Here is a 25,005-nt window from a genome sequence, read left to right on the forward strand (position 1 = left end):
TTGTGTTCCCAGCCCCTCTCCAGCCTCGTTGTCCCCTCTGGATGTGCTCAGTGTCCCAAGGTCCTTCCCAAGCTGAGGGGCCAGAGCTGGGCACAGCACTCAGGGTGTGCCCTCACCAGTACCAGGGACAGGGGCAGGATGATCTCCCTGCTTCTGCTGGCCAGATCTCCCTGCAGGGAAGGGCAGGACAGAGCAGCTGCCCAGTGGCCACTGGACATTGCCTTGTGCCCCTTCAGAAGCATTTTGGAGCTGGTCCTGCCCAGCTGCAGTGGCACACCTGCTCTGCCCCTTGTCCCAGAGGGCTTTGGAGACCACTACCCACAGGTGCCAACCAGGACATACCTGTTCAGAAGCGCTGCTCTGAGCTGCCAGGCAGGTGCAGAGGAGATCCCATTCCAGGCTGGTGAGAGCTCAGATGTTTCCTCCTTGAGCCATGGCTTCTGCTCTGCATTCAAAGTGTTGCTGGATCTCTTCTTTTCCTAGGGAAAAAAAACAAACCCTTCATGGTAGTACATTACTGCATGCCTGATGGAGAGTTCCTTCATTATGTTATTTTTTAAGACAAAGATCAGAGGCTGGTGCACAGGAGGCCATGGTGATTTCAATGGTTACCATTCCATGGTTACCATTCCAGCAGGCAAAGCCCCAGCACCAGGAGCTGATCCCCAGCAGCATTTCTGGAAGTTCAGGCTCCCTTTTCCCACAAACTCCATTGTATGCATAACAGCATCCTTCAGGGAGAGCTGAGCTTCCCTCCTGAGCTGGGCTTCCCCAGCCTGGGGGAGTCTCCAGCCCCAGCAGAGCCTCCAGATCTCCCCCAGTGCCCCTGGAGGAGGCCACCAGGCCACTGGGCTCTGTGGCAAGGAGCCATTCTGAGTAAATCACCTTATTTTCCATCTCTGTGGCTGCAGGAGGAAGCTCAGCCTGTGCTGATGACTGTTTCAGGCAGCCACAGCACCCATCAGCGCTCACAGCTGAGCTACTCTTGCCCAGGCACAGCCCCCCTCTTGCCAAAATGCCATCACCTTTCCCATCATCTTCCCTGCACCCACCTCCCCGGGCAAAAAACCCCAAAAATCCACCTCAGCAAAAATGCTCATCCATCCCCTCTGCAAGCCAGCAGGGGTTAATGCTGTCAGCCATGACGTCAGGATCCCAATTTGTCCAGAGAGTCCCCCTCCCCAACCACAAACTCCCTCTCTCCTCCCCTCCTCTTGTGACTTTGCAATGAGCAGCAAAACTCCACAGGAGCTGCGGCAACAGCACTAGGGAGACATCCAGCCCTCCCTGCAGACAGGGATTTATCTATTTTCTACACATGCATATATGTATTTTTTTTTATTCACCGGGCTGCATTTGCTGTTCCTTTTTAATTTTTTTTTTTCTTTTTAGCCTTTTCACAAAAGCCCCAAACCTCCCAAGTGACGAGCCTGAGATTTCCCTAAAATAAAATAACAGCACAGTGGGGCTGGGTGGCTTCCCCTTCCCCCCTCGGAAAATAAAGAGGCAAGGGGGAGCAAATAGGTAAAATCCAGAATAAAATCATATTGCTCGAAAACTCACACGTCCTCCCTCTCTCTCTCTCTCTCTACACACACACACACACACACACACACACACGCTCTTTCTCCTCCTCCTCCTCTCTGAAGGTGGCTAGCAGGAGCCATGCAACATCTGCAGAACCGGATGGCAAAAGAGCAGGAGGAAAAATAATCCAAGTGGAGTGCTCAGGGGACACTGAGTTGGCTTTTTTTCTTTTTCCTTTTTTTTTTAAATTTTTTTTCCTTCTTCTTCTTCTTCTGCCGCGTACCTGTGAGATTCGATTTCACATTTTGCTGAGCCCATTTTGGGGCATTTTATTTTTCTTTCTCTTGGGATTTTCTCCATTGCCAGAGGATGTCTCTTGTTGAGAGGATGCTGAAAGGAAGAAGAAACGAATTCTTTGACTGGCACTGAAGGAGCGGGGGGGTATTTTTCCCCCTCATTTTTTAGTTTTTTGTCATTATTCTTTTTCTCTAGGAAATCATTAACTGGGGGGGGGGTTGGTTTCTTTTTTCCCTCCCCCCCTTTTTTTGGAGGGGGATTTCAGAAGATCCATCTTTCTTTCCCCTCCCCTCCAAAGATTTTTTTTTTCATCCTTCGTCTTTGTGGAAATGTGGACATTTCAGGCAGACAGATTGAGTGGAATTGTCTCTGCTTTAGCAGCTCTTTGTCTCGCCTGCTGTGCGCAAAGGTAAGGATTGCGATCCCAGGCTGCGGGGACAGGGGGGCTGGCACAGGGCTTGTTTGTCTCGGTCGGGCTTTTCTCCATGGAGCTGGATGTGGGGAAGACGAGGGGGTTCTTCCCCCAAATCTCTTCCCCTGTCGTCTGCTATTGTGATTCCCCAGCCCGTGCCGTTCCGGGGGGAGGAGGGATGCTCGTACATGAGATGCGGAGCAGACCCTGCGGACGGAGCCCACCTCGCAGAGCGTGTGTGCGCGTCCCCCTGCCCAGCCCGGGGAAAAATGGCCAAACGAGGGGGTTTGCTGGGGAACATGGTGCCCGCAGGAGCCGCCGGAGCCCCGGAGCTGCGCTAGGCGCCCGGCACAGGCTGCCTTGGCCACGCACACGCAGCCACGCTCGCATCCGTGCGAGCTGCGCCGTGCCCCAGCCCCGGCTCTGCGGAGCTCCGGGGGCGATGCCCACGGCCGTGCGGGATTGATGGCATGCAACACCTCCTCTGTGGGTGCCATCCATCCGGATCCGGCCCTGCGTGTGCGCAGCCAGCCGTGCCCGCCCGTGTGTCACTCACACCTACGGCACAGCTTCACCTGCCCTGCGTGGCACCGGCAGAGCTGGCACCGCTCCCCTGCCCGCTCCGGCTGCAGCTGCTCCCGGGCGCTCCGGAGGTGCGGGAGCCCATCCAGCCTGGCCGAGGTGTGCGGAGCGCACCTGTTTGCTCGCTCATCCGCTGCTTTCACGCACGGGGCTAGCGCTGCCTGCTGCCGCTGCTCGCCCTCCCTCGCTGGCTCCCTCCCTCCGCACACCTGCGGGCAGGTGCGTTTGTCCCTGCGCCTGCCGGGGGGAGCTCTGGCATCTCCCTGCTCAGCCGTGTACGGGGAGCAGCGCGCTCCCGGCGCACACACGCAGTCCTTACGGGGCTGTGGGTGCCCACGTTTGGCTTCCCATGGTTATAAACACGCACACAGCCTTTGTAGGGTTGTGGTACCCAGATTTGTGCTCCCATGGTTGTAAACATACACACAATCTTTGCAGGGCCGTGGGTGCCCAGATTTGTTCTCCCATGGTTATAAACACGCACAGGTCCTTGTAGAACTGTGGGTGCCCACATTTGTGTTCCCATGGCTATAAACATACACAGGTCCTTGTAGGGATGTGGGTGCCCACATTTAAGTTCCTGTGGTTATAAACATGCACAGGTCCTTGCAGGGCTGTGGATGCCCAGATTTGGTTTCCTGTGGTTATAAACATGCACAGGTCCTTGCAGGGCTGTGAATGCCCAGATTTGTGTTCCCATGGTTATAAACACACACATACACAGGTCCTTTTGGGGCTATGGGTGCCCAGATTTGTGTTCCTGTCATTATAAACACACACAGACACACAGACACACACAGACACACAGACACACAGAGTCCTTGCAGCCTTGCAGGGCTGTAGGTGCTCAGATTTGTGTCCCATTGCTATAAACACGCAAACACGCACAGGTCCTTGCGGGGCTATGTGTGCCCACATTTGTGTTCCCATGGCTATAAACACGCACAGGTCCTTGCAGGGCTGTGTGTGCCCACATTTGTGCTCCCATGGCTATAAACACACACCCACACACACACACAGGTCCTTGCAGGGCTGTGCTCCCGTGGCCATAAACACGCAGAGGCACAGGCGCGTGCCCACCTTGCCCACACCATTCATGCATGGTCCTGCTGTGTGGGGACGCACACACAGGCAGCTCGGGAGGCACTGGCCAAGAAATGTGTGACATTCAGTGCCCACGGCAAGCCCCTTCACTCAGACGTGTGTCCCTGCATGTGTGTTTGTCTGTCCAGCACTGATTTTTACCCATAGCCTGCATGCGTGCCTGTGCACAGCTTGGAGACAAAACACTCTCCATGTGCACGAGCCTCCAGCTACTCCTACACACCCCAGGCAGCAGCACGGGGTGCTGGTATGGAGAGGCTGGGCTGCAAGGGTACGTGGCTGTGCAGAGCACATGGCCACTGACACAGAATCAGGGGCACAGCACTCTGGAATTCAGATCACAGGCTGGCTCTGCGTGCTCCCCGAGCGGATGCAGACCCACATTCGCCAGGAATAGCACTGGCATGCAGCTGCTCGCCCACAGCTGGGCAAATGCACGACTTGCCTCCTCTGTGGGAGGGATGTGGCTTTTTGGATCACAGGGAGCACTGGGAGGCAAAAGACCTTGTCCTTAATCATGATGGTTTATTCCCTCACTAGGCCACCTTGTAGCTGGTGAGGAGGAAAGAGACCCCATGGCCCTCTTCCCACTCTGCCCCTTTCTGCAGGGCCCCTGACACACTGTTTCCTGTCTCTACCTCAATTTCCCTTCTAATATTAACGAGGTAAACACTGATTCCTGAGTTTATGCACTGTAGGAAGCCAGGCAGAAGTGTCCAAACCCCTTGAGAAATGCACAGTGCCCATGTTATGGATATGTGTGTCTGTGTGCCCTGGAACGGCTGTCTGGAGAAGAACAAGTGCTGCTGCACGCTCTCAGTGCTCAGTGACAGGACTGTGCTTTGCATGCTGCAAAACCTCACACACCTGCAGAGAAATCCACAGGTGCAAGTGGACCTTGCAAGCCTGGGCACAGCGTTGTGAAAGTGCCTGCCTGTGCACACCTCTCTGGCCTTTTCACAGTGATTAAAGCCCTGCAAGGAAGAGCTGTACCCCTCTCAGGAGCTCACTCAGGAGGGGAGCTCAGACCCCTTCCCCTGCCAGCACGAGGGCTCGTTGGTTGTGCATGCACCAGAGCTGGGGGCTGCCTCACATTTGCACATCCCTGTCCTGCTGAGAAATTCCTGCACCTCCAGAGAGCCCTGAGAGCTGCCCAGGCTCCCAGGTGGTCCTACATGCCTCCACCCAGAGCCCTAGGGAGAGTCTGGATCACCAGACCCACAAATGCCTGCTTCTGTGCTCCTCATAAGTCATGTCCACAGCCCAGTGTCTCATCACAGCCCAGCAGAACAGGGTCTGCCCCCGTTGTCACCCCCAGGCACCCCAGGCCCTGGCTGGGATGCGGTCACACATATGCACACACCTCTGAGCCTGTTCTGCAGCCTCACCCAGTGCTGCCCTGTGTCTGTGTGTCTGTGTGTCTGTGTGTCTGTGTGCACAGGCAGGGAGTCCCTACCCGCTCCGTGCAGCCAGGGGAGCACGCCTGCCTGCCTGTCTGTCTGTCTGTGTGTGTCTGTGTGTGTGTGTGCAGACACAGGGACATGCCAGCGGCAGCCCCTGGCACGGGGCTGGCAGGCAGAGGCAGTGCAGCTTTCCAGGTTGACTGGGATGGATGTGGGAGGCGGTGTTGACAGGGAGACATGCTGTTGTGGTGGGTGACTGCAAAGAGCAGCAGTTGTCACCGGCAGGGTCTCTATTCTCATGCAAAGCAGGGGACGAGGGTGGCACAGAGGCTGGGGATTCAGGCACAAAACCTGATACACCCCGCAGCACTCAATAGGTCCGGTATTTTTAGCATCCCCTGCTTTCTGGTTTCCCACCTTCAGTTTAGGTTTGGCCCTTGGGCTGACTTCAGAAGGAGCTCCTTTCTTGCTGGATGGCTGATAGGGAGGACATCTGCCCTCTCTGTGTGCAGGTTAAAGGGCTGGGAGGGAAAGGATTGCTGCTCTGGCAAACAGAGGGGAAGATGGACTCTCCTTCCCTGGCTCTGCCTCTTGATCTGCGTTGCTAAGAAGTCACAGCGATGCTGAGTGACAGAAACTGAATTTTTGCATGGCAAAGATCAGCCGTATATCAAGGCCGTAGGAGAAAAAGGAGCCTTGGTTTCTTCAATATCTTCCTTGTTTGCTTCAATAACCTGAAGAAAGCCCTGGGTGCAGGGGGAAGTCACACTGGGGTGTGTGACAGGGCAGGGTGCCTGCTGGGTGCCACCCGTGTGATGGGGACCTTGGGACGTGCCAAGTCTGTGCTGGGTGATGCAAGACCTGGAGCAAGAGCCCAGCTGGGCTGAGGAGGGGGAGTGAGACCTGCAAGGGAGGGCTGCAGCTGCCCCAAGCACAGCCTGGGGCACAGAAAGGACAATTTCTGCCTCTGTGTCTGTGCACCCCTCTGTGGGCAGGGACAGGGAAGGCCCCCAGGTGTGTGGGTCGGTGGCCAGGGTGCTCATTGAGGGGTGCAGGGATGCCCAAACTATCAGCATGCCTGACTCCCACCCCAGGACAGGCTCATCCAGGCAAAATTCCTGCAGCATTTCCAGCTGGGCTGACACAAGGGTCTGGAAGCTGGAGATTGTTGGTGTTACAAGGTCAGGGAAAGGGGTGGAAGTTTCCTTGTACCACTGCTGTACCCAACCCCTGGGGTGCCTACACCAGAGGGACAGCAAAAACAGAGCTGGGGGTGCCCTGGAGTCAGGGTGAGCTGCAGAACAGGAGCCAAAACACTGCTGAGACTTCTGAGCTCCTCTCAGGATGGCTCAGGGGCTCTATGGGGCTCGTGGGCAGGCAGGGGGCTGGGAGCTGTGCCAAGGACAGAAGACACGAGTGAGAGGGAACACAGAGAGGCTCTGCTGGTGGCTGAGGTGCCCTGGGGTGTGAAGGATGCTGAGGGAGCTGGCCAGCACCCCCGGTGCCACATGGGATGACGAGAACTCTCTTCTTTTGTCTTTCAGCCCCTCCACTGGAAATATTTCTGTGGTGAAAGAGATTGTGGACAAACTGCTCAAGGGCTATGACGTCCGCCTCAGGCCTGACTTCGGAGGTGAGACAGGGGCAGGGGCAGGGGACAAGGGCTGTGTCTGTGCTGGTCCATCAGTCGCTCACACACAGTGGGCAGTGTTCCCCTCAGACACCTCCAGCCCCAGCCCTCACGTCCTTAGGGCCTTCTCCCTCATGTCCTTACAGCCTTCTCCCTCATGTCCTTATGGCCTTCTCCCTCACGTCCTTATGGCCTTCTCCCTCACGTCCTTACAGCCTTCTCCCTCACATCCTTAGGGCCTTCTCCCTCATGTCCATACAGCCTTCTCCCTCATGTCCATACAGCCTTCTCCCTCACATCCTTAGGGCCTTCTCCCTCACGTCCTTAGGGCCTTCTCCCTCATGTCCTTACGGCCTTCTCCCTCACGTCCTTACGGCCTTCTCCCTCATGTCCTTACAGCCTTCTCCCTCACATTTCTGTCACCCCTCCTGCTTTCCCTTCTCCTCTCGCTGGCTGCTCTCCCTCCAGCATCCCCCATCTCTGCAGGCAGCTGCGCTGTCCATGGTGTGATGTTTCTGGGGATATTTTGCCACAACAGAGACACTCAGCTCTTCCTCTGCTCCAAGCTTTCCTCCATCACAGACAACAAGTCATCCCTTCTCCATTTCTGCTCCCCATGCCAGATATTTTGGCTCTTTTCCCTGCAGAGGGTTGAGGTGATTGCTGGTGGGGTTGTTGGTTGGCCTGCAAAGCTGCTCCCTCAGCAACAGTGAGGCATAAAATATTCCCTGGGGTCAAGGATCTTCATTTCCTCCCTTGGGTCCTGTGAGCAAGCAGGAGAATCTCAGTAGCCTGGTGGAGATGAAATATGGAAAATCTTTGGGCACTGTTGTGTTCCCAGGTCCAGTTGAGGTCCATTTCTTGGAGAGGAGCAGGCACTGGAAAAGCACAGGGAGGGGGATTTGAGGGCTTCTGGACTCAGCCTGCCAAGCTTGGCTGGTTGAAGTCTTTTCTGGGCAATGCTATTTCCTCCTGATGAGGAGATGGGAAGGGCTGGGGGATGCTCAGCCCACAGGAGGACATATACAGGTGTCCCTCTCCATGGGACTGATGGGAAACAGGCTCATGCCTGTGCTCTCAGGGGGAAGAGAGGCCAGGGACAATTATTTAGTGACTCAAGGGAGCAGTTTTCTCGCAACAGGGCTGACCCATTGTTCCTAGAAGCTGGGAGAGAAGGAATACCCTCACTGCTTTCAGCAGGGTTTGAAGGCACCCCAATTTGCTGTTCCCCATGACCAAACCTGTCTCTCCTTGAAGCCTCTGGTTTCCCTGCACCTCACCCAGACCTGCCCCATGCTCTGCCAGCCCTGTACCCTTCAGCAGAGTCCCTTCCACCCCACAAACCCCATCCCCACTGCCCTCATCTCCTCGTTCTACCCCATGGTGGAACAGGAGCTTTCAGGAGGCAGCACCAGGTGCTGCTGGGCCCGGGCCTCAGGGAGAGCTCTGGGTGGGGGAGATGATGCCCATTCCTCCATAGTGCTCAGGGGCACCTGGGAGGTCACCCAGGGCAGTGGGGAGACACTCTGGGTGCAGCATCCTGCAGGCAAACAGGGCTTCCAAATCTTCCCTCTCTCCTCTGAGCATGGGACAGGCTGGCTTTGATTTAAAGGCTCTGCCCAGCAAACACGAAATGTCCCTATTACCTGGCCAGGCCTGACCACAGAAATTGGTGCAGTCACATTTTATGAGGGGGAGAGCCGTGGAGATGACATAAAACTGGAAGAGTAGCAGGGTGCACAGGCACGGCAGGGACTGGGATCCAGTGCAGCAGGAGCAGAGCTGGCTCTGCAGAGCCACGGAGCACAGGGAGCCCTGGCTGGGGCCAGCAGCTTTTGTTCCCTGATTCCAGCCCCCAGGGCACCCAGGACAGGGCCCAGCCCTTCCTCTGCTGACCCTACAGATCTGTGCAGTGCTGGGGCTGGGCTTGGCAGGCACTGCAGGATGGATGGGGCTGGGCAGCCCTGGCATTTCATTGGATTTTGCTCTGAATTCCCGAAGTGCAAGCTGCATTTCTCCTCACTCAAGCAAAGAAATAGAATTATGACCATAACCCCCTTCCCTGTAATTGCCTCACTGTTGCCCTTCACCCTTTCTTGTCCTTCCTTTTGCTAATGAGAGCGAGATCTTGGTGGGGAGCACCTTGGTGCTCATGGTGCAGGGATGCCCAAACACTCAGCATCTCTGGCTCCCACCCTAGGAAAAGCTTATCCAGGCAAAATTCCTGCAGCATTTCCAGCTGGGCTGACACAAGGGTCTGGAAGCTGGAGATTGTTGGTGTTACAAGGGAAAGGGGTGGAAGTTTCCTTGCACCACTGCTGTACCCAGAGCTCGCCAGCTCTCTGGGCTTTTGGATCAAACCCATTTCTAGGTGAAATCCACTGGGATCATGCCAGGAGGTGTCTAAGCCTGTGTGGCTCCCAGTCCTGCTGTGGAGAGGCTGAAGATCTCCCCAGTAAGTGGTGTGCAGCTGGCACAGCCACAGGGCCCACAGGAACAGCATGAAGCTGTGCCAGGGGAGGCTCAGGTTGGATATCAGGAAAAGGTTCTTTCCCCTGAAGGTGACTGGAACGTGGAGCAGGCTCTCCAGGGAATGGCCATGTCCCCAGGGCTGCCAGAGCTCCAGGAGTGTTTGTACAATGCTCCCAGGCACAGGATGGGGTTGTTGGGGTGTCCTGGACAGGGTCGGGGCTTGGACTGGATGATCCTTGCGGGTGCCCTCCTGCTCTGGTGTGCTGTGATTCTGTGGAAAAGGCACAGTTTGGGCAAAGCCCCGGGGCTGTGTGTGTGCAGCCCTGCTGTCCCCAGGGCTGTGTGGGACTGAGCTCCAGTTCCAGCATCCTGAGGACTGGATTGTTCTCCAGGACTGCCCTGTGCTCCACCTGGGCTGTCCTGCCACCCCTCCTCTGCCTCCCAGCTGGGCAGGGGGGCTGTCAGCCCTCTCTGTGGGGGGAGGTGATCCCACCACCCCTGTGCTCCCATCCTGGGAACACCAGTGAGGGTGAGCTGGGAATGGCCAGGGGGTGGCAGGTCCTGCTGGGAGCCCTGTGCCCCAAGGGGATGTCATGGAGCTGCCTCAGGGCTGGCCATGAGTGACCGGGGGTCTGGCAGGACAGGCAGCTGCCTGCCCAAGGGGAGAGGAGTGCAGCAAAGCAGCTGCCACTCAGCTGCCCATGAACCAGGGTGAGCTGTGCCTCCAAAGCCAGAGCCTTCAGCTCGCTGTGGCTCAAGGGTGAGGCACCAGGGGCAGGAAGGTCACAGCAGCCAGTGCTGGGCTCCCCAGAGGTGTGGGCACAGCCAGGTCCTTCCCAGACAGACTCCCACAGGAGGAATGCAACCCACACACACGATGAACCAGTTGGCTTCCCTTCCTCCTTTCCCTGCTCTTTCCTGCTGCTTTCCCCGTGTTTTCCTCTTGCAGCAGAGTTGTTTCCTCTTTCCTGTCCTGTCCCCACATCAGAGGCAGTCACCCTGCCCTGTCCCCACCCTCAACCTTGGGGACAGTTTCCCAGCTCCACATCCTGGGGTGCCTCCTCCATTGACTCCTGCCTGTAGAGCAGGAGCAGCTGGGATGCTTTGGGTGTGAAGGCACATGGAAGGACCTGTTCCCATGTACCACCTGCCATGGTGAGGCAGCTCTTGCACCTCACAATCTTTGTAAGAGAGCCCCAGGCTCATCCCAGCACCCCCACCCTGCCCAGGATGTGGTGCTTCCACAGCTCCAAACACAACTCGTGGCTCCCTAGTCCTCGTTTTTTTTTAATTTTTTGGAAAAAGAGAAAGAGAACTCCGCCTAATGCCAAAAGGAGGACAGGCCTGCTGGGGATTGCAGTTCACTTTTTAATTTTGAGATGCCTCGTTAGCTCTGGGCCGAGCTGAGTGGCTGAGAAGCATCAGCCTCTCGCTCTCCTCCCTTCTCCCCCACCCCCTTGGAAACCCATTAGGCCGAGGAGCAGGTCAGCTCTCAGGAGTGGAGCCCTGGCAATGAGTGCCATGTGCTCACCTGGGGAGCTGGGCTGAGCAGAGGACACCAAAGGGGACAGCTGGAGCCGTGTGGAGATGATGGGAAAATCTGGGAGCAGCTCCACGGGAAAGCCACCCTGGTTAGGTGGGGGCAGCCTCGGGGACAGTCCCCTCTGGTGTTTCAGGGGGCACCGGACAGGACAGTCCCTTTCAGGGGGCACCAGACAGGACAGTCCTCTCTGGTGTTTCAGGGGGCACAGGACAGGACAGTCCCCTCTGGTGTTTCAGGGGACACCGGACAGGACAGTCCCCTCTCATGTTTCAGCTGCTGTCCCCAAGGCCTGGAGTGTCACGCCATGCTGGAGAGATGTGGGACAGTGCCAGGGTGGGACAGGCAGGGACCAGGAGAGGGTCTGGCACTGAGGGGACAGGAGGGGTGATGGCAAACAAGTCCAAAGGGTCTGGCCAGGGCTGTGGTGGGGATCTGAGCAGCCTTCAGGAGGGGTGTGCAGGGAGGAGCAAGATGCAGCCAGGCCTCCAAGAGAGAGATCTTTGTCCTGGTACTGCAAGATCAGAACAACACAGAGAGAGGGTTTTGGACATCAAGTCCCAGGTGGGGCCATGGGCTGGCCCTGGGGGATGGACAGCCTGGGGGTGATTTATATGGCACACACATTCCACCAGCAGGTGAGCAGGATGTCCATGATTTAGGGCTGGCTGAGCAGGGGGTGCTCTGGGAATCATCTCAGAGCAGCACCCTGGCTCTTGTAAGTGCTCTTAGGCACTCACATTCAGAAGCATTAGTTAGGAAAAAAAAGAAAGGGAAAAGAAAGCAAACTAAGATGATATTGCCCCAGGGTAGAGAAGGCAATGAAGGAATGGCAGGAAGATCCCACTTGAGCTCAGTGACTCAGCTGCTCTCTGTTGGTGCAACGTTTCCAGCCCAAAACTTTGCAAGAGTTCCAAGCAGATGGCTCTTGATGGTTTTCCAGCATCATTTGCAGGTCTTGGTAGCCAAAAGCAAGGTGAGGGCACTGTGTGCTCCTTGCTGCCAGCCCTCCTGGAGTGCAAGGTTCCTGGTGTTTCTCCTGGGGGGAATGCAAGTGTCTGGAAATGCCCAGTAAAAACAGAATGACCGTGAAGCCCTTGGGATTGTACAGTAAATCCTGGATTTTCATGTCTGTGGATCCAGCAGATTTCCCTGCTCCATTTTTAATTCAAACTTCCCTAAGAAAAATTAGCACTTAAAGTGTCTTGGGTTGAAATGAGCCTGTGTCCTGCTCCTCATCTGCTTTGAGCCATGGATGAGGCTTCCCAGCTCTTGTCACCCTCATTTGGGATATCCAAACCCCTCTTTGCTGCAATATCTTGGCCTTCCTCCCTCCTGTGCCCTGCCCCTCCTGCTCTCAGCTCCCCTCTGCTCCATCACACCTCCATCCTCCTGGGCACCCAGCCCTGCTCCCATGTCCTCTTTATCCCCCAGTATTCCTTCTTCAGTGGCCACTCCAGATTCAGTGGAGCTGGGGCTGAAATCCTCAGCCTTTCCCTGTGTAACAGCATCACTTGAAAGCCAGAATTGTAAAAATAAATGATTGCTGATGCATAAAGTGTTGCAGTGAAGCATCCTCAGTAGTTCAGGGCTCCAAAACTGGCGGGGCTGAGCGGCTGCACCAGCTGGCACGGCTGCAGCAGCAGGGAATGGGGTGCTTGGGTTATTTCCCTGGCCCACCAGCCCTGTGTGCCTGGGAAGCTGCTGCTCTCAGCGCTCCTGCGCTGGAAGGAATGGGAATTTAGTTTCTTCCATGGTCAAGGCTGGTGGTGCTGTTCAAGCCTTCCCGAAAAATGTCCCTGTTTTCCACTGCGTGTCAGGTGGTGGGTTTTTCCAGGCAGCTAGATTGCTTTGGATTTTTGAAGGGGAGGGAAGGGGGAAATTTTAGGAAAAATGATTCAGAAATTTCTGAGAACAAGCCAAAACATGTACGTGCTGGGTTTTTTTCCCTGTCCTAAAATGCTGGGGGATGAAACTGGTGGCACCTACTGCAGGGCTGGCCCCTGTGCATGGGGAGCAGACGTGTCCCCAGGGCCACCAGCCACCTGGCTGGCACAAGGACTGTGTCCCCACTGCCTCTGGTGCTGGGGCAGCACCTCAGAGCAGGGATGCTGCTGCAGGAGGACCAGGATATGGGGCTGGAAGAGGGCAGTGGGCGCTGCTCCTGGGCTGCCTGTCTAGGGCCCCACAGGAGCTGCTCACCTGCTTTTCTAGGCTTTAGTTTTCAGCTTTCCCCTCCTCTTCTGTGGCAAAAATTGTTTAAATCTCAGAGCAGCTAGATTCAATTTCCCTTTTTCTTCTGAGATGCTTTGAGCCATCCCTTTTGGGGCAGGAAACTGAGATTTGGCAGGAGGGCTCTGGTTCCACCAGGGACAGCTCCTTCCCTGCTGGCAGGAGGACTTGCCCAGAGCTGGGCATGGGCTGAATGTGAAATTCTGCACTTCACAGAGCCTGACTCCACCAGGAAATGTCACCCTTCTGTCCCCACACCGTGGCTGCAGCTCTGGGTTTGAAAGCAGAGGGGTAATTATGGATCAGGCTGGGGAAAGGAGTTAATTGAGGAAGGAGAGACAGAAGCTGTCTGGGAAGTCTGTAAACCCCAGTGTCACTCAAGGCCAAAGGAAAGGTGAATTCCTACTAGGGCTGTCAGTAGTCCCCCTTTCCTTCCTGAATAAAGAGCATTAAGAAAAGGCCATTCTTGGTCAGTAAAACTGGCTGCAGCTGTGCAGCCCTCACTTCCTCCCCAGTTTTTGTGACTTCTGGCTCCAGACCATGGGTCACATCCTCTCTAGGGCTAATCCAGAAGGAAGATGACAACCTCCTGCTGTTGTGTCTTACTTCATTAACTGAAGTGGTAGGAAATGAAAGGATCCCGTCCTTCTTGGGACATATGTGGATGTTAACACATTGCCACATGATGGAATTTCTATTTTTTTCACTTTGCTCTTTTTATATGAAATACATGCTGTGAAAAGGACTTGGAGGCTGTAAAGTCAGACACACAAGATTTCAGAAAAAGCCAGAATTGGGGCTTCTCCAGGGATTTATGTTTGGTCCCCTTGTGAGGGTGCATCAGGAGGCAAGGTCCAAGAGTTGCCTCCTCCTGAGCAGCCCTGCAGAGCACACCAAGGTGCCATTTACACATGGAGCTGATTTTTCTCCTTCCCTTCCCTCAGAGGGGAACAGGCTGGGGGCATGGCAGTGGGGACAGCTGAGGTGGCCACAGCAGGTGATTAGGGAGGGTTGATTGTCTGATGCAAAGGCTGGGACTGAGCACCCAAATTCCATCTTGGACTGTGCTTTCCTGGCTGTTCTGTGCTCTCCACACAGCCTCAGCTGTGTTTATGACTGCTGTCAAGCACAGCAGTACAGCAGGAGTGTGTTCACACCTCTCCCCCAAGGAGCCAAAGGTATCCCCTGCTGAGGGGTGCCCAGTGAGGGGGTGATTCTCCAGGATGCTCAGCAGCACTGGAGGCAGGCAGTGCCTGTTTGGAGCACAGCTCCTCTGGATTTCAGCCACAGCTGTGAGCGCTCAGCCCCAGTACCCCAAGAGAGAGACACACAGAGGTCACTGAAATCCAGGAGCTCCCGGTGGCTGGGGTAGGACAGAGCACACAGGAACCCTGTGACACAGCCACAAAAACATCTTCCCTTTCTTTGGGCTTCCCCTCACTCACTGGGCACTGTCAGCACTGCCCTCCTGCAAATCCATCCTCTATTAATCAAGGAAAAGCAATGAGCAAGGATGCTGTGGACAGTTTAATTAAGAACTGGCTCCATAACATCCATTCAGCAGTGGGCATCCTTCCACCTAACCTTCATCCATTTTGTTTCATTTTGTTTTCCTCATGATTTTGTTCTTGAGGACAATAATATTTTAGGATATTAGACCAGTCCCTTCCTCCAGTGTGACAGAGCTTGTGAACCTCTTGCTGCACACTGAACACCCTTGTGCATTCAGATGTGGCCACACTTATTATCCTCCTTTCGAGACAGAATCTCTGGCACAGAGCAGTGGAGGCAGTTTTGGAGAAGACAGCAATGGAGATGAGTTCCCCTGAGGCTGGCCTTGGGTTTCTGGGCAAGCTGTGTGCCTGCCACAGAGCTGTGCCTGCTTTTCAGGATGTGGTGTCCAGTGAGGAGCATAAAGTTTTGCTGTCATCCATTTCCAACTGGAACTGGAGAGATGTTGGTTCTCATGCCCAAGGCTGTGTGGGATGAATGCACTTGGTTGCCCTTCTCCTTCCTTTTCCCCCTTGGCTGGGGCAGCCTCTCCCTGCGGCTCTGCTCAGGCCCTGGCACAGCTGCTCTTCCACTCCATGGCAGGGCCCTGGGCTGGCAAGGACCCCTCAGAGATCTCTCTTAAAACAAAGACGTCATCATCATTTGAACTAAGCTTTTTATTCCAGGAATTTTGCCTCCACCTTTAGTCATAGATTTTTTTTTACATCAAGATGCAATGCATTCAAGTTACTAATTAGCAGAATAATTCCAATACTTCTTAATTAATTAACTGACTAAAAGCAGATTGTTGTTTATAGCCAGATTTGCCACATCACCTGGACCCATGTTCCTCCTGGACAAACATCTACGTAACACTCACCATTTCTGAGATTATTCCTGCCAGCAAACTCGCCTTCGAGGGACTGCCACTGAAAGCACAATGTGAAAGGAGTGTAAAATCCATTAGTACAAGTCCTTTTGATTACTCAAAATATATTCTCACCGCCCTGGAGCTGTTCATCAGAGCAGCTTTACATACCTGCATTGTTCATCTCCTAAGACTCCCAGTATCCCAGTTAGGCAGAGAGGTATTTTTAATCCATGTAACACGAAATAGAAAAGCCAAGGAATGTGCTGCAGTTGTGCTGCTGTGTCAAAGAGACTCTGTGTGTGCATGTCACTTTTCTCACCCATGTCTGGTTCAAAGAAAAAGAGTTGGAGGCTGCTACAGTGTCAGGGTGGCTGGATGTAAGAGGGGTTTTTGGTGGTACTGACAGTGTCTGGTCTGTAAAATCCATTCTTGCAGAGAGCCCTTACAGGAGGTTTTTATATCTTGATATTTCATGTGACATATCATGCACTTGTTAAAGCATGACCAGAAACATGGAGAAAAGATGTGCACGAGGTCTTTCAGAGGAATTCGCATCTCATGGATGTGAGAGAGGGCAAAGCTCGGTGTTGGAGCCCTACAGGATGAACAGAATGGTCATTAAAACAGGTTTGCTGGAGACCCAGGGATAGATCCTGTTCTCATGAAATGGAAGGAAACAAAGCTCTTCTCCCTTGCTGCTGGAATGTGGGAGCTCTGCTGTTTGCTTTGAGCAGGCTGGGTTGGGCAGCACTGATCACACCATTCCTATAGGCTGTTTTCCTTGTTGTGGCATTTATCCCTGGTTCTGTGCCATAGCAAAAACCTCTTTTTTTCCCTCTGATCTTTCCCCCCTCCCCTTCCTGTTTCTCCTGTTCTTTGCAGTCCTGCAGGAATTGTGCTGTTAAATTATTGTGTTTGTGACAGGGGTGAGCCTCAGCCCAACCCACCATGTCCAGAATTCCCCTCCCTAGACCTCAGGACCTCTTAGTTCAACTCTGGGATGACTCCGAGTGCAGTTCTAGTTGGAAGAAAGACTCTGTAAAATTACATCTTGTTGTTCCATATTTATTCTCCCTCAGTGGTTTCCATGTCAAACTTGCTCAGTTTACCAGTCAAAACAAGATATTTCTACCTGCCAGCTCTGCCAGCTCAGCCTGGGCTCTGGAAATCAAGCTGTGCTCTCTCTGCCCTGGACATCATCACTCGCCAGAAAGGATTCTCAAATCAGGGCTGAGCTGGATGTGATGTTGAGTGTGCACAAATAGAATTTGTTCCTGGGTGGTGTTAGGGGCTCTGTGTGACAGATATCAGCAAGGCTCCCGTGCTGTGCAAACATTGACTAACAAATCTCCCCCATCACCTGGGGGAGGATGGGACACCTCTGGGGCCATTTTACACCTTGAGGACACCCAAAGGGAGAAGATTTTGGGGGGTGATGGTGAAATCCCACAGCAGCACCAGGAATGGCACTGGGAAGCTCTGCTTCCTGCTGTTCTCTTTGTTTGTGAGAACAGACCTAGCACCTCCTGAGCTCTGGGCCATTGCTTGGTCACCAGACTGTGACCTCTCCTCCAGCTGTGGTGTCCTGTGGAATCCCAACAGGGAACAGGCAGGTGAGCCCACTTCTTGCTGTGGAGAAGTGTCATGGTATAGCCACAGGAAAGGCTCTTAATTAGTGGCATTAATCTTGTCTACATATAGTTCCTCTTCTGATGGGTGAAGCAGAAGGACTTTCCTCAACACCACATCAGAGAAAAATGGAAATTTTGTAAATTTGATCATTGGCAAAATGTTTAAAAAAGCCACTGCACGTGGCAGAAAATATATTTATTGTTATGATCATGTCATAGAGTAGGAAAACTGTGAAGGGTGGCCTGCTCTGCTTTCAGCTGTCACTTGTGTGTTTCTGTAGTGAATCCCCCAGGGCCTGTCAGCAAGGAGGGGACAGCAGAGCCTTCCCTGCCCCATGTGAGGCTCCACTGTGAGCCTGCAGAGCCACTCCAGCCACTAACAGCCATGGTGAGCTTTTATCTGTGACACAGCCCAAGAGCAGGGAAGAAATAAGGTGACAGCCGTGATTCCTGGGACACTTTGTCACCCTGTGCTCACATTTGGGACAGTCAGCTGAGCTGGGAGAGCACCAAAGTGCCCCTTCCTCTTCCTGCAGAGCCAGGATGGGCTTTCTGGCCAGCAGATCTCTCCAAACACATCCCCTCAGCTACCTGGAGTAGTTCTGACTCTTGTCTTACACTCTGTGAGACGATTCCTGCTCCCTTTAAGGAGCTTGGTGCTGGTGACACCACAGCAGGTGACAGGGGAACCCTGTGCCAGGGGAAGAGCCATGTCCAAGGGCTGCACTGGGCAGTTCAAGGGGTGGTGCACAAAAAGGGGGTGCCCATGGCACTGGCAAAGCTCTGGGTGTAAGATCAGAAACTGTCAGGCCAGGAGAGGAGGCCGCCCAGGTCACAGATGTCACCTGGAGAAGGTCTGCAGGAAAGCCCACTCTCCTGGCCTCTGGAGAAGGATCTCAGCTTGGCAGGAAATTTTTGGAAGTGAGGGAGAGGATAGGCTATGAGCTGAATTCCTCTTCTTATCCTCCTTTCACAGCAAAAATAGAACATTTATCACAAGTTCCCTACATGTTTTTCTTCCCTATTGCACACTAGCTCCTTGCTAGTATTTGAAGCTCCAGAAAAAAGAAATTGATGAGTACTCAAGTTAATAATGTGTGCTTATTGTGTTGATGAATTGCTGGAGATGAATATATATGTAAAAGCTCTGCAAGATTCACTCATCCATGCATCCTGAGTGAAAGCAATTATTTTGGTGAGCAAATGGGACTTAGTTTTATGTCTTAATAAAGAGGTTCTGGGCTAAAAGGCAACTTTTGTTCCGGACATTATTGCAAATGAAGCCTTCCTGAAATAATGGAAACACCAGCACAGGGGGCCATCTTTCAGAAGTGAACATCTTAGAATCTTTTTTCTACTAAACTCTTTCAATTCTTGGTCACCACTGAATTTCATAAGATCTTCCCTGTTTCAGACTGTGGAGAAAGGCCAGGACCACCTGAACAAAGCAGATCAAGAGCCTCAGAAACTGAGGGATGGAAACTTGTCATCCCATGGATGACATTTGGAAAGCAGGAGGCTTGGTTTTATGTGTGTGCTTTGTTTCTCGTGATTCCTAACCGAGATAGGAATTTAATGTGAATGTAGTGATGTTTTCAGACTTGACTCACTCCATTTTTTCAATACTTGCCCTGTAAATTGTCCCAAACATAAGCCTTGGGCATGGTGCAAGTTTAGCACCAGGTCCCAACCTGGCCATCTTGTTCCTTTTGTTTTTTCCCCACATGCTGGGGATGTCCAACTGGATCCAATCCAGGAGTTACATCCTTTAAAGACAAGAGTCTGTAAACAGAGATGAGGAGGTGTGACTAACTCATAAAAAAAATTGAAAACAGGGAGGAAAAAAGAGAAAACACCTTGTTGTTGTCACTTTGATAAAAATGACAAGTCCAGGTATTTTGTTGTTGTTACAAACACTTCTAAGACAGAGAAAGGGATTTGATGTGAACAGAGGAGCTTGTGTTAACCCATTTAAATTAATTTGGCTCAGCTCATTTGCAGCTAAGGGGATTAGATGGCTCAGGATTTGGTAATGTGAGAGAGTGTTTTCCCAGACAGGTCACATCCCATAGTCCAGGCCAGGTCTGCAGATGCTTTGGGGGAGAATATTTCCAGTGCACACAAGAGAGAGGCTCCTCCATGGAGAGAACATCTATTGCTCACGTGCCAGGAAAGCCCCAGCACTGAAAAGCTGGGTCAGCACCTTTGTGCCCTGGCTGGGCAGGTGAGAAATGAGACATTCCAAGGGGCAGCTTGGGAGAAAATTCCACAGCTGCCAGGCAGGGAAAACTGCTAAATAACCTCACCTGTGGGCCATGCTGGCAACCTGGCCTGAGGGGTGGAGTGGCCTGGGGAGGGAGGGAGTAGATGGATCCTGTGGGATGGGATGGGGTAGAGAATAGAATAGGATGGGATGGGATAGGATGGGATGGGATGGGACAGAGGATGGGATAGGATAGGATAGGATAGGATAGGATAGGATAGGATAGGATAGGATAGGATAGGATAGGATAGGATAGGATAGGATAGGATAGGATAGGATAGGATAGGATAGGGATAGGATAGGATAGGGGATAGGATAGGATAGGATAGGGGATAGGATAAGATAGGATAGAGGATAAAGGATAAAGGATAGGATAGAATGGGATGGGATGAGATGGGATGGGATGGGATGGGATGGGATGGGATGGGATGGGATGGGATGGGATAGAGGATGGGATAGGATAGGATAAGGGATAGGATCAGATAGGATAGAGAATAGAATAGGATGGGATGGGACGGGATAGGATAGGATAGGATAGAGAATAGAATAGAATAAATAGGATGGGATGGGATGGGATAGGATAGGATAGGATAGGATAGGATAGGATAGGATAGGATAGGATAGGATAGGATAGGATAACGGTCCCACACATAGCAGCACCACCCCTGCCATTGGGGGTGGTTTGGCTGTGAGGAGGAGGGTGGTGCTGTTGTTTTCCAGGTATTTTGCTGCACTCCTACCTCCTGACTCTGCAAGGAGTTTTATGATGCTGGGGGAGGGATCCCAGAACTTAGGATTCAGCCCTAGTGTGCCTCTGTGGGCCTTGTAACACCAGAACTAGTACAGAGATGGAACATTTGGCATTGTAAAGAGTGTTTTTGAGGCTGTGATGAGTCCTGGGGGTTTGGTCTGCTCAGAGACTGAGATGGGGCAGCTGCCTGTGGTGAGAGTGTTCTGGTACGTGGTTAAATACCCTGCTTACTTTTGCACCCAGGGGGTCAAAATATCTCGTGTCTGTGTGCAATCCTTCCTGAAGTGCTGCCCCCTTCCAAAGCAGGGTAACAGGGCTGGGAAAGGAGGAGCAGGAGGGTGCCAAAGGCTTCTGAGCCTGCCCCAGCTGGAGGAGCAGAGTGTCTGGCAGTGCCCTGGCTGGCTCTAGGAGATGGGGCAAACACAAGCTCTGAGTAAAAGCAGAAGGACCGGGCTATTCCTGAGTCCACCAGAGCTGCCCAGGCAGGCAGAGCTGTGCCCCAGGGCTGCTCTGGCAGGGCCTCTGCAGAGATGCAGTTGCCTGCCAGGATCCTGACAGAGGTAGGAGGGAAGTCTTCTCAGGTGGAGCGGTGTGGGGGTGGCTGATGAGCGTGGGCACAATGCTTCACGCTGCTGCTGGGGAGAAGAAGCCTGCCTTGTGCTGCTTTGCTGTCAGTCTACAACAGGCACTTGCTTGGCAAGCCCTGCTGTCCTCCTGCTACTACTCTTGGTGGAGGAGAGCTGGAGGGACCTGGGATGCTCAGTGTCTCTTCTTTCCTGGGATTTGATCAGTGTGAACACAGGGAAATGTGTTATTGCATAGTGCCAGCTCTGCAGAGAGCAGGGGAACACCAAGCGTGTGCCCTGCAGGCTGCAGAGCCTCAGAGCTGGTCCCTGTGGGCGCCCTGGGGACAGGGGGAGGGCAGGTGAGCCATCCTCCAGGAGGCTGGAGCGCTGCCTTCATCTGCCAAGGGTCAGGTTTGGATCCACTGCCATGTCCCTGCTCCAACAAAGGCTCCAGCAGCAGTGACACCCCTGCAAAGCAAGCTGGCCATTGTCTCAGCTGGGCACTGCCAGCTTTAAGGGGTGGATGGGAGCTGGCACTCAATCCTCTTGGTAAAGTTGCTCTTAAAGAGTTGATTGCTTGGACCCACTTGTCAGTGCCAGGGTGAAGATGGCTGGTGAGGTGATGCAGTTGTGTATCTCTAAATGGGAGCTTGACAAACCTGAGAACTTCTTTTCCTCTTTCTTTGCTGTAACCTTACCAAATGTGCATCACCTGGGCAAGAGATTCACAAGCAGAAGCTGTTGGGAGACTGTTTTCATCACTGAGGATGAAACAGCTTTAAAAATCTATCTCCTGAATATTGACCTAGGTCTCTTGCAAGAACAGATGATGTTCTGGGTAGTCAGTAACTGTTTTTAATGCTGAGAGCCCTGTGTGTGTGTACAGGTGCTCTGCTGGACTGGGTCCACTGGCAGTCCAGATGCTGTCAGGCTTGGTGTCTACTCTCTTGTTCCATTTTTAAGCCTGTACATTTGAGACTTTGTTTTTATTCAGCTTGGGTAGCTGTCTACCAACATCTTTTAAAATCAACCTTGATTTAGCTTCCTCTGTAATCCTTCAATCCCTCTGGGACAACCTTTACACTGTTTTTGCAGCCAGCTGATTGTTCTCTCTCACTTCCAAATTTCCATGGGATATTTGCAATATCCCACTCTAATACCCACTAATCCATTAAAAATACCCATGAGGTAGATTAGGTAATCCACCGTGCCTCACAGATTGTGCTCCTTAACTCTCTGCTTCCCCTGGAACAGCCACAGAGCGGGTGCTGCATCTGCCCTGGGAAAGCACTGCTCCTCCAGGAGGATCCCTCAGCACTGGCTCAGCAGCAGGCACAGTTTGCTTGAGAAAATGTTCTGTGACTGTTCAGGTCCATAGGGAGGCTTCATGTGACAACAGGCTGGGACTGTGGCTGCTGTTATCCGGGTTAAGCTGTGTGTTTGCAAAGAGCATCTTGGGGAGCAGTGCTGGCAGGAGCAGAGGTCAGCCCTGTCTGCTCTGCAAGGGCTGTGCCTGCTGGCTCCTCACTGAACAGGAGCCTCATTGCTTGCACCATGGTTGTGTTTGGATATTCCAAAAGTCTGCTCAGGAGCTGTGCTGTGGTTTTACCCTTCCTTGGATGTTCCATCCTATCTTTGTGCTGTCCTTGATATCCTGGCGAGAGCTTCCTCCAACGTGGCATTTTCCCTGGGAAGTCCCAACTATTCCCCTTTCTTAAATAAATATTTCAAGTTCAGTTGTCTGACTGGATGAGGTGATAATGCCAGGATGCCAGGAGAGGACAATGACACAGGAAATACTTGTTATCCTCCTTGCACAGGGTGGTGCTGTGCCTGGTATGGTGTTGATGGATGGAAACCACACCAGGGTTAGGCAAAATCTCATTCTGTGCCTGGGCTCAGTGGTGTAAAAAGGGGCAGGCACTCCCTGAAGGAGTATGGGAAAATGTAAGAAACCTAAGAAATACCAAGGAAACCTAAGAAATACCCAAGAAACTGTTTTCTACCAGTTCTACTTGGAGAGCAGCTGCAATCTCCATGGGAACTAGTGGTGGTAGATATCCTTCCTGCCCCTGCAGAGCCATGAATCCATGGGGAAAGAGCAGGCATTGACATCCCCAGACACCCTGGAGGCCAGAGCCATGTCTTTCAGCCCCAAAATCCCACTGAGAGATTCCTCAGCAGTGACAAGTCCCTCATAAAACCTATTCCCCCCAACGAAAATCCAATGCCAGATTTGCTAACTTGCCCTGAGACCACCTCTCCTTCTGGTAATGTATAACAGTGTAAGGCTATTGAAAGGCTTTGCCCTTTTAAATCCAAGGGATTCCATGGGGCGACCTGCTGGGAGTAGAGGGAGAGCTCCAATATCAGCCTCTGAATGTTTTTGGTGTTTCTGGCTCTTGTGCTAAACCTGGCAAAAGAAATACACAGCACTGGCTGTGTTTGGGGGAGAGATCATGGAAATAAGAGTGGAAAAAACCAAGTGAGAAAATGATTGGAAAGTGTTAAATGGATGTTTAAACCTGGATTTTATTGGAAAAGTTTGAGTTGGTTCTTAAGGGACCCTGCTGAACTCGCTGCTTCTAGATGTCACTGCAAATCAGAGGTGCTGGATGAAAGTGGTTCCCAGAACATTTCTGCTTTCATGATACATGGTCAGCTTTTCTTGTTCCTCAAGCAACGTTAACACTAAACTGAGTTTGTGCTTGATGCTGTACATAAGCTAAAATAAAAGGAAAGGAGCACGAAAATCAGTGTTGGGAAACTTCTTTGTGATTTGGCTTGTGTAGCCTGCTGGGCTGGCATCTTTTAGATGTTCTCTCACTGCTGTAGCAGAGCCTTGGTCCTGAGATCTGTAAGCACAGCTATTATGCAGACAGCAATTTGTGAGCTCCTCTTGCAATCTTCCTGTGTGCTGAAAACCCAGGAGCATTTCCATTCTGCCTGCACTGGAGTGTAGTAAATTTGAGTGTCCTGACAACAGGCTGGCCTCTGAGTTATCTTTTGGGTGGTTTCAAAAAAACTACAGCACAGGACTAATTAGTCCATCAGCCAAAAATGATTCAAGGCTATCTGTTTTGGGAGGGCCAGAGGGAGATTTATGAAGAGGATGAATGTTTTCATCCTGGCAGCAGCTCCTCAGCCAGCGACAAGCCTGGTGCTGGATGTGCTGCCTTCTGCACCTCCAATTACCTGGGAGCTCTTGGCTCCCAACTAACCGCGTCTGGCAGGCCTTGTGTAACCAGCCCATGACGTGGGCCTGGCTCTGAGCTGGAAACACAAAGCCAGGCTGCCCCCAGGTCCAGTGCTGGGAACAAAGCAGAGGAGCAGCCTGGCTGAGCCATTTTCTGCAGAAAGGATGAGTGGATGCTGAACGCCCCTGCCTCGTTGAGGAGTGTGGAGTGAGGACTGGAGGGAAAAGTCCTGGCAGTGGAATGACAGTGACAGGCTGTGTGCTGCTTGTGCCTGTGGTGAGACTGAGATTGCCCCAAGTGCTGGTCCTGTTGGGTGGGGGGGATCACTGAAAATGCAAGAGAGGCACTGTGGTGCCATGGTCCTTCCTCAGCAAACCTGGCCCTCCTCCTGCCTGCCTGCACCAGCCTTCTGTGCAGAAACACTTCCACCAGACAGTGCAGGGCAACCTTGTCTGGGACTGGCTGGTTTGGGGCTGCCCTTCAGCTTCTGGAGGGTTTAGAGTAAGGAGCAGGCTTTGCATGGATGGAATCTCATGCCTGTGGGTGTTTACCATTGCATGGTAAGGCACAGACCTGTTCTACATGTAGGTTTAGTAACTGAAGCCTCTAATTTTCTCTGGTTGGCTTTGTTTACTCAGCAAAAACCTAAAAGCAGCTTTCCTGCTGCTGCAGGGATCTCAGAGACTGGTGATGCCACAGGCAGGGTGCAAGCAGGGAATGCTGAGGCTCATGCACAAAGCTGTCTTGAATAATTTCTTCTCTTGTCCAGAAGAGACAGGGCTGTGCTCGCCCCTGCTGCACGCGTGATGCACTCCAGTGGCAGCAGCTCAGCTGCCCTTTGCCATCCCCAACCTCCTCCAGAGAGTGAGCAGCTCCCAGGATGGCTGCAGAGGGTCTAGAGATGTTTCTGTGGTTTTAGGAGGATTCTGTGCATGAGATGTTGCTTTTTCTTCTGTCTCTACGAGTGTGTTGTTGCTTCAGTGGCTGGTTTGTGGATACCAGGCTTTAAAATAGAGATGTAGACAAATTGGCAAAA

At 52.8% G+C, this 25,005-nt stretch overlaps 1 protein-coding gene across 2 annotated transcripts in view; it reads left to right on the forward strand.

Moving 5' to 3' along the window:
* The first annotated feature begins 1,601 nt into the window (after positions 1-1,601).
* Positions 1,602-25,005, forward strand: part of LOC115914764 (gamma-aminobutyric acid receptor subunit beta-4) — a 79,042-nt gene continuing 55,638 nt past the window's right edge. Inside the window, exons 1-2 of one of the 2 annotated variants that reach the window (XM_030967505.1) lie at positions 1,602-2,233; positions 6,870-6,958. In XM_030967505.1, coding sequence (XP_030823365.1) covers positions 2,154-2,233; positions 6,870-6,958 — 169 coding nt within the window. In that variant the 5' untranslated portion in view covers positions 1,602-2,153. The remainder of the gene's footprint in view (positions 2,234-6,869; positions 6,959-25,005) is intronic. The other variant, XM_030967504.1, reaches the window with a different exon arrangement.

The sequence above is a fragment of the Camarhynchus parvulus genome, chromosome 4A, assembly GCF_901933205.1.
Source record: "Camarhynchus parvulus chromosome 4A, STF_HiC, whole genome shotgun sequence".
Lineage (NCBI taxonomy): Eukaryota > Metazoa > Chordata > Aves > Passeriformes > Thraupidae > Camarhynchus > Camarhynchus parvulus.